Source organism: Protopterus annectens, chromosome 4.part1 (genome assembly GCF_019279795.1).
Source record: "Protopterus annectens isolate FY-2018-M chromosome 4.part1, PAN1.0, whole genome shotgun sequence".
Taxonomy (NCBI): domain Eukaryota; kingdom Metazoa; phylum Chordata; order Ceratodontiformes; family Protopteridae; genus Protopterus; species Protopterus annectens.
In genome coordinates this window covers 813,557,511-813,576,232 of record NC_056734.1, presented here as the reverse complement: position 1 = coordinate 813,576,232, position 18,722 = coordinate 813,557,511, and the positions used below count along the sequence as shown (strand labels likewise).

General features: G+C 38.4%; 1 protein-coding gene across 2 annotated transcripts in view; it reads right to left on the bottom strand.

Annotated features, from left to right (window-relative positions):
• LOC122801073 (claudin-15-like) overlaps positions 1-18,722 on the bottom strand; it is a 405,386-nt gene that overhangs the window by 316,586 nt on the left and 70,078 nt on the right. Inside the window, exon 1 of one of the 2 annotated variants that reach the window (XM_044070577.1) lies at positions 5,251-5,728. The exons of the other annotated variant lie outside the window; for it this stretch is intronic. Within the exon in view, the coding sequence (XP_043926512.1) occupies positions 5,251-5,467 (217 nt within the window). The 5' untranslated portion in view covers positions 5,468-5,728. Of the gene's footprint in view, positions 1-5,250; positions 5,729-18,722 lie in introns of those variants that run through there. 2 annotated transcript variants of the gene reach the window in all.

Here is an 18,722-nt window from a genome sequence, read left to right as displayed (position 1 = left end):
AGAGAGAGAGCGAGAGAGAGATTATAATTTATGTATTTGATGTATTGTTTTTGTTAAATGTGGAGCTTTTCTCCACAGGTCTCTGCTGAAAATGGGTATTCATACTAGTTGGCTTTCCCGGTAAACAAATATAAAATAAATAAATAATATATAATATAATAGTACATACAATAATACAATGGAAAAGCTCCAAGAAAACTAAATAAATTAAAATGAACTCACTGTGGCAAAAATAAAGAAATACACACCAGATGGAACTGGAACTAGTATTAAACGCTTTCATCCTTTAATGATGCGAAGAACTTCATCAGAACACAGTAACAAGGAAAAGATGCTGTAGAAATATGTGAAGTCATATTATATCCTACTTTTTCACTTTTGTAACCTGTATGGACTTGCAGCTCTATTTCTTGCTAACACACAACCTCTGTGTCATTTTAGTAGCTCTTGGTTCTGCAGTCCTTGCTAGCCTGCTGTTCCTTGTTCTGCAAGACCTCCCTAAATGGGCAGAGTGTTCCAGCTGTTGCCTTATTTGTTCCTTGTACAACTGGGAAGTAATGTCAGTGCCTCATTTTAACTCAATGTTTAAGCAGACTCTTTAGCATCCCATCAGCTTCTATTATTACCTTCTCATAATGTACTATATAATTCAGCATCAAAGTAATTATAATGATCAGATCTGTTTGCTCCAGCATCCCATTGAGCACTACTCCCAACTTGCTAGCACATTATGCTTGCATCACCCTCTAAATAAAGTGTACAACAATGTACAAGCACTAGTTGTAACGTGCTTGCTCAACCAGCAAGCCAAACTTAAGTGTTTGAAGTGAACATAGGGGTCACTGCCATATCACAGTTGTTAGTGAACAAATTGATCAGCACGACCATGTTAACGTTAGTGAACATTTTGATCATTGCCATGGCAGTGTTGTCAGTGAACACTGATCACCACTATGTAAGAGTTGTTAGTGGCTTTGCTAATCACCATTTCAATATTGCCAGTGATCACACTGATCGTCACTATGTTAATGTTTTCAATGAGCATGCTGATCACCATGATGTCAGTGAACAAGTTGATCACCATCATATTAATGTTATTATTGATCATGTTGACTATTGCCATGCCATCATTGTCAGTGAGTGCACTAATCAGTATTGTACCAGTGTTGTCAGTGAGCATGTGGATCACCACTGTGTAACTGCTATCGGTGAATATGTTGATCACTACAATCTCAGTGCTGTCACTGAACACACTGTTTATGACTATGTTAGTGTTTTCAGTGAACATGCAGATCATTATGATGTCAGTGTTGTTATTGAACATAGTGGCCACCACCATGTTAATGATGTTAGTGAAAATGTTTAGAATTGCCATGCTAACATTGCCAACAAATGCACTAATCATTTCATGCCAGTGTTTTCAGTCTACATACTGATCACCACAATGTTGGTGAACACTGATTATCTCCATGCTATTGTTGTTAGTAGATACATTGGTCATTGCTGCCCTGGTGTTGTCAGTAAACACCCTGATCAGTACTACATCAGTGTTGTCTATGAACATGTTCATCCCCATGATGTTGGGGCTGTCAGGGAACAATCTCACCACCATGATGACACTGTTGTCACTGAACATTGTGATTGCTGCAATATCACTATTGTTAGTAAACAAGGTGATCGCCAACACATCAGCACTGTCAGTGAATATGGTGAGCATCACCACTACTGTGCTGTCAATGAACACATTCTTCTTGTTGGACAATCTCTATGTGACATATCACAGGACAACATTAAACACAACCATCCCTTATATCAGCCTCTATGGTGCCATTTTGTTCTGTAGTGTCGTCTGACCACCACCCTCTGCTGCTGGAAAATCAGCCAGTTCCCTTGTAATTTCATGGTTTTGGTCCAAAATCCTAAACCAATCAGTTTCCCTACTGATCACATACAAGGATCAGTGCCAAAGGACTTGCTTCAATCCAGAACACATTGGACTCCCTCTTCCCTGCTCAGCAGTGCTTCAGGAAATGGCTGCAGTAGGATTTTCTGGCATTCCACTGCATGAAACCATATTATTGCCCCACTGCAAGACAATATTCAGACATTATGTCAGTCTGCCTGTCAAATGCTTTCTAGAATGCTCCTCTAATACAAAAATATGGATATTCTGTGAAAATCTGGATAGTTGAGAGGTATTTTGCATCATCCGGTTTGCCCCATCTCTACCCAGGCTACCATCAATGCTTTCCTGTGGTTCTTACCATTTGTGAATATTGAGGTGGAGAATACAATGCAGTTTTCTTGTGTGTTTTACTTCCTCTTCCAGTGTTCTAGTTCCAGGCCAAACTGACTCTTGATTGCCACCAAGTAGTGATGGTGATATGAACACTGTAAGCTTTGCTTCAAAAAATTCTAGGTTCTCCTTACAGGGGTCATGAATAAAAAGATCATATGTGAAATATCAAGCGTCTCAAGCTTTATACTCAGGAAGTTCTCTCTGAACATTTTGCACATGGTCTTTGCCTTCATAGAACTTTTTAGGCTGCATGGGTTCTGCTGACTTAAAACTAATCATCTCATATTTTTGATGGCATAAAGTTAACTATGGCAGCTGAAGTGATGAAATGAGTCAGGTTCACATGCTGGTTTGAGACAGATTCATGGAGCATGAGATTCTGTCCTTGATTTGGTGTGAAGTTTAAATTCATTCAGAAAATACTGTAAAGTGATTTTCTACATCCCTCACCTCTCTAACTCCTCTTTCTGTCGCTATCCCACCTTACTTGTGCATTATACCTCCTTCCTTCCTCTCCATATTTAACCCTGTTCTCTTAACATCCTTAACACATGCTCTAACTAATATTGCCTTTTCACAACCTCTTCGTTACCCTACAAGTGCTCTCTTTATTCCTATCCCCTTCGCTTCACCAAGCCCTTTCTAACTTTCATTGGCAACATGACCACTTCTTTTCCTTCCTTAATCAATCCAATGATCAGCCTCTTCAAGCAATCCTGAATAACTGATCCTTCATACTCAAATTTTCTGCTCTTATTATGTATGACATAAAATCTATGTACACTGCACTAGTTAAGTGAGGGAAAAACAGGCTTATGATATATTTAGAGAGAAAGTCGGAGAAGAGAATTAGATAGCAGTAAGGAAGTAAGTGAAGAAGGGAGAGTAAGGATGTGTAAGGAATGAAAATGTACTTGTTCACATTTAGGGATATAGGTTATCCTATTTTTGAGCAAGAACAGAGCCAGGTTTTAGCTAGGAAGTCTTTCAGAGTGGTTTTGAAAGATGGACAGGGGGGTATAGATCTGATGGATACAGGTAAGGAGTTCTAGGCCTTAGCAACCTTGTACTAATATAGACAATGCCCAACAGATTTGCTAGGTTTATAGACAGACAGGAGTTTTTGGCCACTGGATCACAATGACTGATTGGGAACATAGCTGTATAGAATGTCTTTCAATGCTAAACAGGCAGATGGATGCTAGATAATGTTATAGTTGACATAGACTTAATTAATTTACATTGATGTTTACAACTGTTGTGCCATTTACACTATTAATATCTAAACTCATGACACTTGCTGATTGAGCACATGTATGCATGTATGTATCACTGTCTTTGAGCACATGTATGCATGCATGTATCACTACCTTTGAGCACATGTATGCATGTATGTATCACTATCTTTGAGCATATGTATGCATGTATATATCACTATCTTTGAGCATATGTATACATGTATGTATTGCTGTCTTTAAACTATATGTATAAAGTTCAAGTAGCTTCACTGTATGAAATGCATTAATCTGAATATCTAAAATCATGTATCTATGGAATGTATGAATCTGAATGTTTTCATGTACCTGATTGTACAGAAATAACATGTATGTATTTTTTGTGCTTTTTTGTATTCTTAATATTGTACTAAGGAGCTTTTCTTCCCACGCATCCCCTGAAAAGGAAAATGGATTGTCATCCCAGCTGGACATCTCTGGTAAACAAATGCTAAATAAATAAATGAATAAATAAAAATGGAAGTCACAGAATAATTCATGTTGTAGTGATTCAAAAAATGTCACTGTGAAACCTCACTGGATCATTCCCAATAGTGCGAGACACTTTATGTTCAATAAACCTCATTATGTTACATTTTAATTTTATTTATTTTATTCCTTTGTTAACCAGGTAACCCCATGAGACACAAGCTCCTTTTTTCAGGGATGACACAGGAGCACTGTTTGCTTAAGTAACGTCTTCAGAGTCAGACAGCTTGCAAGTAGAGACTGAGAGATTCATACCCAGGACTACAAGATTAAGCTAATTAGCAGCTCACGTCTTTAACTTTTGTTGTATCAAGAGCAATACTACCTTGGTAAAATAATATCTAGGAATGCTGCTGTCCCAGGATATAGTGTTTTCTTAACATGAATATATTATATTCCAACCCAGCATGCTTAGCCTACAACAACAAAGAACAACCTTTTGGTGGTTTTGTAACACACACAGCCAAAAATAATGTTCAGAAATGCTTATGAAAAATATTTAAAAAAATAATTAGTTGCGTGCTCCACAGTTATGACATCTGCTTCCTTTTGTCACTTCACTGTATGAACGCTAAAACAAAATGGTTGCACAGTGCAAAGTCAGGCCTTCCCCAAAACATCCGATTGGCTGCTCTTCTTTAAAGAATTACTGTTTCTATTTGTGTGACTGAGCGCATAAGAATTACAAACATTACCCAGCCCTGGTAGATATAAACAGAGAGTATGTTTCCCCATCACTTGAAATCACACAGACAGGCTGCCTTTGTACAGTTCAGCAGTGAAGTCTCATGAAATAAAGTCCTTAGGGAGATGGGCATCTTAAAGTGTGCATCATTCTAAGGATCGGAAAGCTTTAGTAGAGAAAATATAACTGATATGAACTGGATTTGATTTCCAAAACAGGTACTGCTAACCTTGTAAACAACTGAAGTATTTTGCAACACGCTTCCCAAAATGTTTAGCTAATTATTTAATGTAAATTAACAATTGCTATGAAGAGAAATACAGAGCAGTTAATTAAAATATGCCGTAGAAACACTGAGCAATCTAAATGATGGGTAACTAATGTAAAGAAGATGGACCTCAAGCATATTATATCTAACCTCTAGGCAGAGGACTGAATTTCTTCCAGTTAATCAGACTCTTGTCCACATGTTTCACCCTAGACATTGACGTAGTGATACATACCAGATAAAGCCAACATCGACTCGAAGTTCTTGCAGTTTGTTAGGCCTGTGCTGTCCGTGGCACAGCTTTTCCATATGCTTTCATAGATTCGAGATGTTGTGATGACAGACCCTTTAGTGGTAGACACCTTCCAGTAATCATTTGAAATGCAAGCTCCAGTAATAAACCATCCTGCCAAGCTCAGCAGGAATCCCGTTAGTTCCAAAGCAGCACTCATACCGTTTAACTCAGTAAATGCTTTATCAGTCTCACAGAGGTTTCAAAATCCTATATAAACAGTCGTATGAAACCCTTGATTCCTCTAAATGGCAACGGAGAGACAGAGAACAATGTGCAGTGTTTCTATCTTCAATAATTTACTTGTTTTGCTTAGAGCAGAAGCAGATAAGAGCTTATGGGACTGGCTTCTTCTGGGTGGAACCTACGGCAGTAACATATTACTGTATTTTTTTTTAATAACATGAAAGTTGATTTTACTTGTTTTTTGTTGTTGTTTGTTTGTTTGTTTGTTTCAGATGATTAACTTGAAATGTATTTGAGCTTAATTATAATGAAATAGCAAGCTCTCAATCCATTTGACAACAGTTTTTGTAGAGCGGTATGTGTACCAGTGTATAGACTTTGACATTACTGATAACATCTGGGTTCATAGAGCAGGTTGGTCATAGACTATAAAAGCAATACACAGGGAAACTGGATGCATAGTAATATTTAACTAGGTATGACTTCTGTCTGTCTTTTACACAATGCTGCAATTACTATTTTTCAGCAATCCTTCAAAAGAAAGACTTTCAGACAGAAAAAGGCTTGGTAAAACAACTTTTGGCTGAATTTCTTCACTGTGTTTAACTGACAGCTTGTAGAGTATTTATAAGACAAAGAAAGAGCAAATCAAATGCTGAATATGTACACAGATTGTTCAGATCAGAGAAATGCCTAAACTTAAAACTAAATAACACCTTCTGATTAGTTTTTTTACTGGATATTACAAAAGTGCATTTTCAATAAAGGCATTTCATACCTATATAAAATGTCATTGTCAGGTACTATAAAGCCAGGCCCCGGAACATTTAAGTTATATATTATTTTCTCTGAAAATGGTGGGCAGACCTTGTGTATAAAGATAAATTCTATGTATGTATTTATTTATTTATTTTTGTTCACACTGATTCTGTGGTTTTCAGGTGTCAAGTAACTCAAAACACCTTTCAACATCAGTGGAAGTCTATGTGGTAGTGGTAATCTTCGAAGATTATAAAAACAGTATGAATTAGTAGACAGCTGAGCTGCATTATGTCAGATGTGTATGGCATTCCCCTTGCCCATCCCACAAATGAATCTCTGCAAAAGGTTGAAGAATTGTGTTACTATTTCTTAACTGTAGGTCACCCACCTCACATGCAGCAACTCATTTCAAGAGGATTTTGCTTCACCTACTGCTGCATTCAGTTAGACCAAATCACACCATGAGGGTAAATTGGATGATTGCTTGAAAACAGTTAACGTGTAATTGGCTGTAGTGACACTTGAGCCAACAGTCTCCAAACATAATAGTTTCAAATGTGCTTTATACTGTTACTGTCCGAGAACTGCAAACAAGAGTCCCTGGCTGTGTGTGAATTATTTTGTACTATAGCACATAAGGTTAAGACTGTATCCAGCAGACCTTGGTTTGATTCCTCATCCTCCACTTCCAAACTGTGTGACTCTGAATAGATTATTTAATTACACATTGCTCCTGGGTCATCCTTGCAAATTTTTTGTTAATGCATAACAATCACATCAGTTATTTATTTATTCCATTCATTAACAGGGCAACTCTTGTTGAAAACAAAGCCATGAAAACCAAGCTTGATTTGTAGAATCTGATCTTTGTATCCAGTTGTCTTATAATGTGACCAAGTAAATAGTGTATATCTTGATCACCAAATGATTATAGTACTATCTCATAATACTGATAATCAAATCACAAATTATTATTTTTTTAATTACACTTTTGACAAATTAAGGGCTTGGTGTCTTCAACAACTAGTTTTGTATCTTATTTTACCCATTTTCACACTTTATTATAAGGTGGAGAACTCAAGAATGATGCAATGGCATACCTTTTATAAAGAAAGTGCTGTGCATATCTTGAACATTCAATGATTTATTCTTTCATGACACACTTAATCCAAGTCAGGACCAGAAGGGAGCCAGAGCCTAACCATGCACTCAACAGGTGCAAAGCAGAGAAACTAATTCTGAACAGAATGCCAGTCTATTGCTGAACACAGACACAGACTCAAACACACACACATACACATACCATTTGTGTACAAGCAATCTGACATACTGTTAGTTCAACTGTGGCTTGCCTTTCATATATGGGATGAAGCCAGTGCAGGTGGCTAAAAGCCAGAAGAAGCATGCAGGCTTCACATAGAAGGTCCCCCTCCTGAGAACCAAACTGGAGAAAGACACACTGTAGTGCAGCAATACTAACTCCTGCACCACTGTAAGGTCTTATACTGTACATTTACTATTAATTTATCACCACTGTGTAGGACTATAAAAACTAAGATGCTTCACATATTTTGTATGGTATTTTAAATAGCCTGAAATGCTTTCTTTGATTTTAGTACAGACAAATTTAACATTGAATCAACAGTAAACTTGGTGTTCTAGTACAGGTACTTTTCCGTTAAACCCCTACCAGTTTGCGCTGCTGTGTCGGTGGATGTAGCTATAAGTAATGGACGGTCCCGTGATAGTACATCACCCTAAATGTAACTGGTAAAGGTTGTGGTGTTAATGATTATTATATTTCATGAAGCAGTTCCTCTCTTTTGGATTCCAAAAAGACCCATGTTGCGGAGTTGGTGCGCTCTAACATAAGCAGCAACTGTTGTGACCAGTATAATGTAGGTAGTAACATGGCCACATAGCAGGGTATATAAACAGGGTGGTAGTTAAGTGCGACCCATATATGTCACATTTTGTCAGACAACACTTAAGTACAGGTCGAGTAGGATGTGAGACGTTTCTATGCTTTTCCTTCACTGCTGTAATGAAGACAGAACAGGCGTCATTTATTTTGGTATGTACCATTTTAACAACGGCATTGGAATATACCGTTCCTTTGAAGGAAACTTGGAGACAGTTGATGCCCGTCACTGGCTCTGTGAAGCAAATGTAGGGACAGTTGATTGGCTGTGTATGATTGTCACCATTGAAGTGATAACTGGGCACTGGGCAAACTTGAGAAAACAGGTTTGTACATCGAATAGGTCTCCGTTATTGCAGATGTGTTTAAAGCAACTGTGATTAAAAGGAGCAGAAAATGAATAAAAACTGACTTGCTTCTACTTTTCCGGTGTTAATGTATGTATGCACGTTCATTGAACTGACAGTTTAGTAACAGTGCTTGGTAAAATAAATATTTTAGGGCTGTACTGGTTATGCAGAACAGACAGCAAGCTTCTGCATTTATAAGGAAGTCAGGAGGAGGTGGAAGAAGAGAAAGAACTTGGTGTGTGACAAACTAAGCACAGGCTGAAAAGGTACAGAGGCGTGGATGCTAACTTAGGGTATAAAACAGAGTAGCGCGATGTGGTAGGAGGTTAATGGAAAAGCACCCTAGTTCATAAATGTATTTATTTATTATTTATTTCTCTTTGTTTACTGGGAAGTTATGACCAGGGTTTATCCCATTTTCAGCGGAGGTTCAGGGAGAAAAGCTCCACATATTAGGCAAGTACATTTGAAGGCAAAAAGAACAATGACATTTTGTAAAATACATTGAGTTTATATGAAAACACAATTATATGAATACGAAGACATTATATTGCACACAATAGCCTATGAATTTAAGGAAATACATTTTTTCATGAGATAGTTGGTTACAGAGAAATTACACAGATAGACAGTGGTAGTATTATGTAACATGCTTAACTGCTGGAAGTACAGAGAAGGGTAACAAAGGGAGCAAGGGATTTAGCAGGAAATAGAATGTAAGAGGATAAGTACTTATATAAAACATTGGGTAAACTGAGGTTGTACAGATCTGTATGAAAGAAAATAGAGGTAGTGGTATTTATCTGGGAAATGGAGGTTTTGTAGGAGAGAAAGTAGGTAGAGGGTGGAGAGGCAGTCTGTAGAAGAATAGTGTAAATGACAGTTGTGGGAGAATATGCAGTGAGATTTCTTAGTGATAGAGATATAAAGTTACTTGCGGTACAAAAAGTAAAAGGAGTGTAACATGAGCACAACCAGTTACTTAACAGGTGTTTCTTTAGCAATGTTTTCAAGCCATGCAGTGTGTCTACCTGTCTTATTTCAAGGGGGGTTAGTTCCAGACTTTGCTACCTGGTTAGAGTATAATGAGCTTCCTGCTCTGTTATTTGATTTTGTGATGGATGGAAAAACTTTGTTGTCAGATTGTAGAACTTGATTAGTGGTATAGGTTGTAGTATTCCTTTTAGAGCTGGGCATTTTTCTGGGGAGTTTATTTGGATGAAGACCTTTTAGTGTCAAAAGACCTTAATAAATTTCATGTATTTGTTTCTATAGAATGCAAATATATAAACCATTTTCAGTGACACAAAAAATACAGATGTAGGATATATATTAGAGCAACAGGGTATAATTCTAAATATTATTATTGCTAGATGAGATTTTGTGCACATAAATCAAAGCCAGAGAACATCAGATCAACAAGTACAACATCCAACAGAATTTAAGGAAATAATAGACAGAAGAAGAGAATGTGTATGAGAAAAGGAGGTACAACGTGTGACAGAAAACTAACAGGAGATGGAGACAGGAGAGTGGAGAGAATAGGATTTACAATTTACAAGGACTCTACATTCCACTTCTTTTGAGAAAGTTATTTAGTTCTTTGCTACCTGGAGATATCAAAAAATAAAAGCCACAAAAAGACTTATTGGATGTGAAAATCAAACTGAAATACAAGAAAAACATCCTAGGTGCAGAGTTATAATAAAAATAAATAAATAATATTTATTAAGCTTTTTTGACACATCTGTAAAATGAATAGCACCAGAAACACTGGAGAAATGGATTTAAACTTTGCAACATAAATAGAACATGCTAGAGAGACAGATAAGTGTCTCAAAGGATCCTCATGCTCTTGAATAGGTTCCCTGTCCATGTGAAGCAGAGTCCATCACTAACCATATTCAAATGTAGCCTTGATGGGAAATCTAAATGTTCACCACTGGTCTGGCCCCCATATCTCCGATAGATGGACGCCAACAGTAAATATTCCTTAAACGTACCCTCCACTAAACCTTTAACAACCTCCTAACTAGCATAACCCCCCAAAAAGGCCCATGCTACATGAGTTGCATGGCTTGGCTTATAAAGGCCCTGGTGATCATCAGCCCAGTATATACCTATGAATCTATTATGTCCTGTTCTGCATCAGAGCCTGAATGTACTATTCCTAAAAGAAATGTGAAGTCTGCCCCCTAGTCCAAAGTGTCTCTGTATTTTTAGTTTTTGGAATTATTTTGAGATCCTTTCTTAAGTAAAAGGACTGAGAAAACCTCCTCAACTCCCTAGTGTCTGGATTTGTGGAAATGTTCCCTCTTTTCCTTTGTGAATATAGAATCAACATATTTATATAACACCCTTGCAATTTATCATACATTTCAGGCCCCCAGACACCTAAATTATGAGTTTTACTTTACCATCCATGAGTTTTAGTGTCCTCTCATTTTGTCTTATTTTGCTTTATTGTGGATCACAAAATGGCTTAATATCCTTTTTAGAGTGAATCAGTATCATTCCTCAGTTTAGGCATTTATGTTTCTGGCTACACTTCCTGCTTCTTTCTACCTTAAATGTTACTGATGCCTATCTTTCTGGGTTTTCTTGCATTTTTTAAATATTATATCTTTCCTTTACCTTTAGGAGACACATCACTTGAAAATCATAATGGTTTGTTGTGCTATGGGCTGTTATCAATATTTGAATGAGCAATATAACCAGCAGCATGGAGTTTAACTCCTATCACTACTACCCATTAAAAGTACAAAGCGCAATCAGCCTCTAATGGTATATGGTAAGTGTGCACTGTTACTTGGGTAATAGCCAGATCTTGCCACACATAGATAAACTCCACACTGCCCAGCTACAGGTCAGATTTCTAAACACTGGCTAGCCAGGATGTCAGCCACCTCAGAATATGTCCAATGCTTTGCAATGCAACTTCACCAACAGCAATTGAAACATAACCAGAATTATTTTGCAGGGATATACACATACACACACACTCGCGCGCGTGCACACACACACACACACACACACACACACACACACACACACACACACACACACACACACACACACACCTTTCAAAAATGGGAGGGTAAACAGTAAATCTATAGAACCAACTCCATCATTATCAAGTTTTTTTCAAATAATTTTTATTAATTTTAACATATTTACAATAAATACATACAAAGGAGGAAGGAAGATTCAAAAATGTTTATATAACAGTAGGCATTTTTCAAATCATTAAGAAACTAACTTCAGAATTGGTTTTCATTATATTTAACTATTAATGTCTCAAATCTTTCCCAACAAGTTCTCAAGTTTTAAGGTGGATTGTCATCAGTTTACCCTTAAAATAAGATGGCTTTTAAATATTAAAATGCAAATGCCTCACAGTTTAGTGTACAGGTAAAATGTATAAATTTAACCAAGACATAAACCATCAGAATAAGCATTTAGAAGTGCATAATCACATTGTTTAGTTGAAATAAATAAGTTAAAGAGAGAGGCAGCTCCTAAATGCTTAATCCCATGCAAGGGCCCTCTCAAAATATCTATGGTATGATCCCAGTTATTCTCATTGGGGTAATATATAATTATTTACTATGGGATGGATAAGGCCAATCTCTGACCAAATGTGATCGGTTAATTCATGCAAAAAAAGGGAAATGGCTAGCCTTAAAATAGCCATCAAGGGCAGCCAGCCTAGTACTTACCTATGAAAATATAAAGCATTTCTTTGCATGTAAATGTGCAATCAGTAGAAGTGTGCACAAGAAATTGAAAATAAAATATTCAAAATTGATAGAAGATTGTCAAAACATAACATTTTAACTGAAATCTGTCTACTTTTTGCCAAAATAAATACTGTCACTTATTCTTTCTGGCTTTTCCAAACAAAATGTAATTTCAGAGGCCTTATGGGCGGTAACATTTTCTTGCTCTCTCCTTCCCAACAATATGCTTCAACAGCCAAAGCTGTAACTCTTGGTCATATTACTTTCTGTAACTGCTACTCTTTTTGTATTAATGAATACTCCTTCTATTTCTTGAATTAATGTCACTAAACTGAATTTACAGTGGCTTTTGAAATTAGAAGATACCCTTCCTGTTTTTATAGTCACTGCCTTCTGATGGGGAGAGAGACTAAAAAGCATCCCATACAAATATAGCATCAGCACCAGACCTAGCCGGAGTCTTCATGCAGCAGACTCTGCAATTGTGCACACAGTCAAAAAACAAGGTTTACATTCATAAACACACAAATGTTCTTTACATATTACATTTTTGCTAATAAGAAAATGACAGTGCAACTTCTTCTACATTTATTATAGCCAAGTACAAAGGTGGTGTAGCATTTAACATTGTCGCCTCACAGCAAGAGGTTCTCCCGTTCGATTCTCAGCTGGAGTGCCTTCTGTGTGGAGTCTGCATGTCCTCCCCATGGTCAAGTGATTTTAAAGACATGCAGGTGGGTGCATGCATGAATGGGTGTGCCTTCTTTGAAGGTTAGGCATCGGGCTGGCAACTTGGCACTGTAAAAAAAATCCACTGCCAATCATTAGCGGACCAGAGTTCCACTGTGGCGACCCCTAACCAGGAAAAGCTGAAAGACTTACACACACTTTTATTTGCTACAGCTCCAATACAGATCCAAAGCACTTTAATCTGAAAAGGCAGCTTATTAGCCTTCCTCACAGTTTTGTGTTTTCATTTTATTTTCATTTTGCATGTTTATTTTACATAAAGACTAGTAGCTTGCATAATGGCAGCATATGATGTTTGCACACTGTTCTGTTGTTTGAGACACTGTTCCATTTTGTAAAAGATTACTTGGGTTGACACAGCTTTGCAGTTAACTGAACCATTTTGTAAAACACTGGATTGGCAGGAATTTGCAGTTAACATAAAACTGAAGCATACCATTTGATTATCACCTTTCCAGAATGACTGCTTACTTCTAGATATGAGGTACAGTTCCCCTCCCCACCCTCTCTCCATTTCAAAATACCAAGTCCAAAACAGATAAAGAATGAGTAAAATGGTCACACTGACAAACCAGTCAGTAAAAACTGCAAGAAAGGAAGCAGCTTATTAACACTTTAATCCTTTAGTCTAACTTTCAGATGGTCCTTTCTCCTTCTCAGTAGGATGGGATTATTATATAACTACTCCTCAAACTGTACTTCCATGTTCAGTCTACAGGGGGAGACACAGTACCTCCTCTCCTCCATGTTTACCATCCTTTTCTGTGCTGTAATCACTTTCCTTATATAGATGGCTGTATTGCCTTCTGTTGTACCTTATAAATCTTAGAGATGGCATAACCCCAGTAAATTTAGACCACTATGTATCATGCTTCTGTTACTGCAATAATATCCATATGTTGTTCTTACACAAAAGTCACTAGTTCAGGTAGAATTTACAGTTTCCCAGCCAGTCATCCAGGCTATGTTTAAACAAGGTCATAGAGGGTCTTTGTTTGATGTGAACTGGTAGCCTATTCCAGAGGAGTGGCAACCCCTGAGAAACATGTCTTTCTCTCTAGCAGGTCCTATTTATGTCGCAGGCCAGGTTAACATCCCTGGAGCAGGTGGCCCTTGTCCCATTTGACTTGCAGATGTGCAGCATTTCCATTAGGTTTGGATCCAAGATAGCTCTGTAGGCCAGGCACAAGTCTCCTCTAAGTAGTCTGTATGCTGAGTACAGTGACAGTGACTTCAATCTGTCAATGTATGACATGTGCTGGAGACCCTGAATTTTCATGGTTAGAAATCTCCAAGGTCTTTCAAGTTGCTGCAGGTGCCTGGTAATGTACATACCAAAGGGAGCACAGTACTCAATTACTGGCCTGATGAGGGTCGAGTACAGGGGTTGTTATGACCTCTTTTGCTCTTGAGGCAATGCCTTTGCTAATGAGGTGTGCAATGTAGAATGCCTTACTTACCTTGGTAGACACATGGTGGTCAAAGTATAGGCTACAGTCAACTTGCATTCCCAAGTCTCTCACTACTGAGTTGTTACTTAGGGTATTATTATTATATGATAGTCTGCAAGGATATTGTTTTTACTGAAAGGGATGATAATGCATTTTTTGCATCAAGTTTGAGTCCATGGCTTTGGCACCAATCAATGGTTTGTGAAAGTGCCTCTTGAAGTATATTCACATCATTTGAGGGTTCAACAATTGCATCTAATTTGCAATTGTCAGCAAACTTGGTCAGCCACAGTCCCTCTGTTTTGGCCTGAACTTCTGAGAAGTATATTCCAAACAATAGCGGGCCCAGCACTGACCCCTCTGGAACTCCACTGGTGACAGGTCTGCTGGTTGAGGTATAGTCCTCAACTTTGACTGAGTGTGATCTGTTGATGAGCCAGTTACCAGCCCATCTGATGACATAAGGGTTGATATTTAACTGGGACAGTTTATTAACGATGCCCAAAAGTGGGATTGTGTTGAAGGCGTTGGCTAAGTCAAGGTAGGCTGCATGCACTGATTTGCCTTTGTCTATGCCTCTGGTGATGTTTTCGTTGAAGTCCACCAGGTTTAACAGGCATGACTTGCCTTTGACAAAACCAAACTATGTCGCATCAAGGGTTTGGAGATCACCTATATCCTTATTTATAAGGTCCATGATGACTCGTTCCATGTCCTTACAGATAAGGCTGGTTAAGCTTATGGGTCTGTAATTCCCAGGGTCTGTTGCTGTACCCCCTTTATGAAGGGGATGATGGTTGCTGTTCTCCATTCAACAGGGACAAAACCAGTACTCAGGCTGTGGTTGAAGAGAGTACCTAATGACACTGCTAACTCGTGTTTTAGACCATTGAAATGTGAGCTGGGATGCTATCCAGTCCCGCAGAGGCTGTGTTTTTGACCTTGGAGAGAGCATTAATGGCTTGTTCTTTGGAGATGAAAGATGGGGAGGTGTAGCAAGAATGCTTTGTGGAATGTTTGGAGAGGACGGTGGGAGGGTGAAATTTTAACCAAACCTGTCAGTTAATAGGTTAGCTATTTTTGCAGGATCAGTGTGTGTAATGCCATCCACAGCTAGTTCAGTACACATTTAGGTCCTACCTTTAAGGTTGTGGATATAGCAGAAGAATGTTATATGGTTATCCTTAGCTATGGTTGCTATTTTTTTTTTTTCAAAGTTGCCCTTAGAGGATTTTATAAGCTGTCTTATTTGTTTGTTCAAGCAGAGGAGGGTGTTCTTCCAGTGCTAAGACCTCTCTTTTTTATCCTTAGACAGCAACTTCTTCCTCTTGTTGTATAACTTATTAATGCTAGATGTCCAACAGGGAGGCTTGTCTTGAGGATCTTGTTCTGATCCTATCGGCTACAGCTGTGTCAATACATTTGTATAAGTGTTTGTACAGGGCACTTGTGTATACCTTAGTGTACTTGTCAATGTCATCTGTGGGAACAGGAGCTTGGAAATTATTTATGCCATTCCTTAGGAGGGTATAATTAGTTTTGTAAAAATATTTTAGCCTGATTTCACTTAAGAGGGGTTCAGGTGTTATAGCTACTTCAAATGTTACTGATTTGTGACCAGATTTAACCAGTCCTATACTTATGGTGGTGCAATGTTCACCCATGTTGGTGAGGACAAAGTTGAGAATGTTTGAGCCCTTGTGGTGTTGCATACTATTTGTTCCAGGGCATTATTGTTAACAAAGTCCAGGGACCTTTCTGCGAGCATGTTGGTACTCATATAAGTCTCCTAGTCAATGGAGAGATAGTTAAAATTGCCCATGACTAGAGTGTTTGGTTGTAATCTGATTGACTCAAGTAGTTCCAAATAAACAGCGTGGGTATCTGGTTCATTGCAGGGGCCTATAGCTAATGATGACTTGAAGGGGGGATCTTACCCATAGTTAGTTGAACTTGGAGTAATTCCATGGAGTTTTTCTGTCTAACCAGTCTAGAGGTGTATTTATCTTTGATGAAGATATATATACTCATCCTCCTTTGGTTCACGCATGTTCATTTTGCAGTCTGAAAGTGTGGAAGGCTTTGTAGCCTTGCAAGGCTGGGGTACTCTCTGCGGCCCTGAACCAAGTTTCTGTGACTGCACAGATGTCAACATTCTCCAAGGAGAGTAGAACTTCCAGAGAGTTCAGTTTCTGATTAAACTCCTAGAGGTTAGCAACATAACCTTTAATTTATTTTTGAGTCATATTTTCATGTCAGAAATTTTGTTCTTGAGACCTTGCCTAAAAAGGCACTATGGGAGAGGCCTAAAGGTGACAGGTGAAGACCATCTCTGGCAAAGCAGCGTGGTCTATCAACCATGCCATCCCAGGACACCAGAAACTAAGCCAATTGTTGAAGTCAATCATTTTTTGTTTATGTTGTGGCATCATCCTAGGTAAGGGTAAAATGCTGCTCAAGGCTAGGGGCATACCTGCCTGGGAGACATATTCATAGAGGTCAATCTTGTCTCTTTTCATATAGTCCAGTGAGGTACGTCTCAAGTAATTCACAATAACATTAACTTACTTGTTGTTGGTACACTTGACTGCATGTGTGATCTGATGGATCCTGGCACCCAACAGACCGCTGACTGTAACCTTCTCCTTGTCCAGCCTGGTGAGTGGGACATTTGTGTTTCTCACAATGGAGTCACCTATGACTTAAATATTTGGTTTAGATGTGCTTTGCCTTAGGGGTGTATTTGGTGAGATACTGGCGCTTGTGTTTTTATGTGCATTGAGTGCTGTAGATGCTGTACTAGGTGTAGCGTGTTTGTGTTTGGAAGGTCTCTTCTTTAGGTAGGTTTCTGGTGAGTACCTCTGAGTATTATGGTTTATGTGTTCAGTGCATGGTTTGCATATGAGGTGTAGTATGTGAGCTGACAACCTGTTTGGTGTTACTGTTCTGAGCATGAGAGAGCAAGGACTCCAGATTCTTAGTGTATATGCTTCTCTCACAAATTGAGCTTGAATGCTTTAGGAGTAGAGGGTTGTCAGTGTACATGATGCAATTGCTGAACTGGCTTAGGATACCCATGTCAAAAAAGGCTAGTAGGAGAAATGGAGGGAAATTGACCATCCATAATGCTAGGTTAAATCCTGTTTTCACAGTGGGAGAGAAAATTGAGGCATGTGGTATAACTGGGTGCTCTAAACGGGGTCTATACCAATGGGGTGCTCTATAAAGGGTCTATACTGGGGGGTTCTCTAAATGGTATTGAACTATTGTAGATTTGGTGGTGTTAGGACTGTTTAAGGGGAAAAAGTAGAGCTGAGGGGCTCTCTGAGCAGCTAAGAGCAATTTAAGGACTTTGCGGCTGGATTATGGTCAGCTACTAACAGAAAATGTATCTACTGAAGTTTTTGTGTCTGTAGCCACCAATGGTTACTCCACAGCACGGTAGTTTATGACGGTGCATGGAAGTGTGCTACACATAAACAGATGAGTACAGCAGAGTGGTAGCTAGTCACCTAACACTGTGGAGCTGAAAAAGTAGGGCTTATGTACCAACAGTGAGCAAACTGAATTAAACAATTTAGCCAATAAAAAAGCTCAGAACTGAGCCCTGAGCCAGCAACCTTCAACCAAATGAATTCTAACTGCACTCTCCAGCCAAAAGGGTGCAGGGGGGCCCTCTCCAACAAAAGTAGCCTGGTTTAGTGTTTAACAAACAGAACTGGATTCAGCAGGTCTGAATGTAGTCTATGCTACATCAGGCAAGAAGTGCAACAAATCAGCAAGAGCAGTTTTTAAAAAATCAACAATATAGCAATAATGTAGTTTAAAAATGCAAAATACAGTATAAAATTGTACTTATGGTTAACAGAATGCAATAGACTAATTGAAATGCGCAGATGAATACAGCGGAGCAGTTGCTGGTTGCCTAAAACTGTGGAGCTGTGTTACAACAGTGAGCAAACTGGATTAAACTATTTAGCTAATAAAAAAGCTCAAAACTGAGCCCTGTGCTAGCAACCTTCAATCAGATGAATCCTCATTGCACTCTTCTGCCACAAGGGTGCAGGAGGCATTCATCAACAAAAGATAGCCTGGTTTAGTGCTCAGTTTAACAAATAGAACCAGATGTCATATAGGAAATAGACTTAGAAAGTAGCAAAGGATTTGGCTATGGCCTAACCTCTTGTTTCCCTACCTTGTGTCTTTTTTTTGTAATTTTTCCATGGGTTGCTTAAGGACCCTTTTGACACCAGTC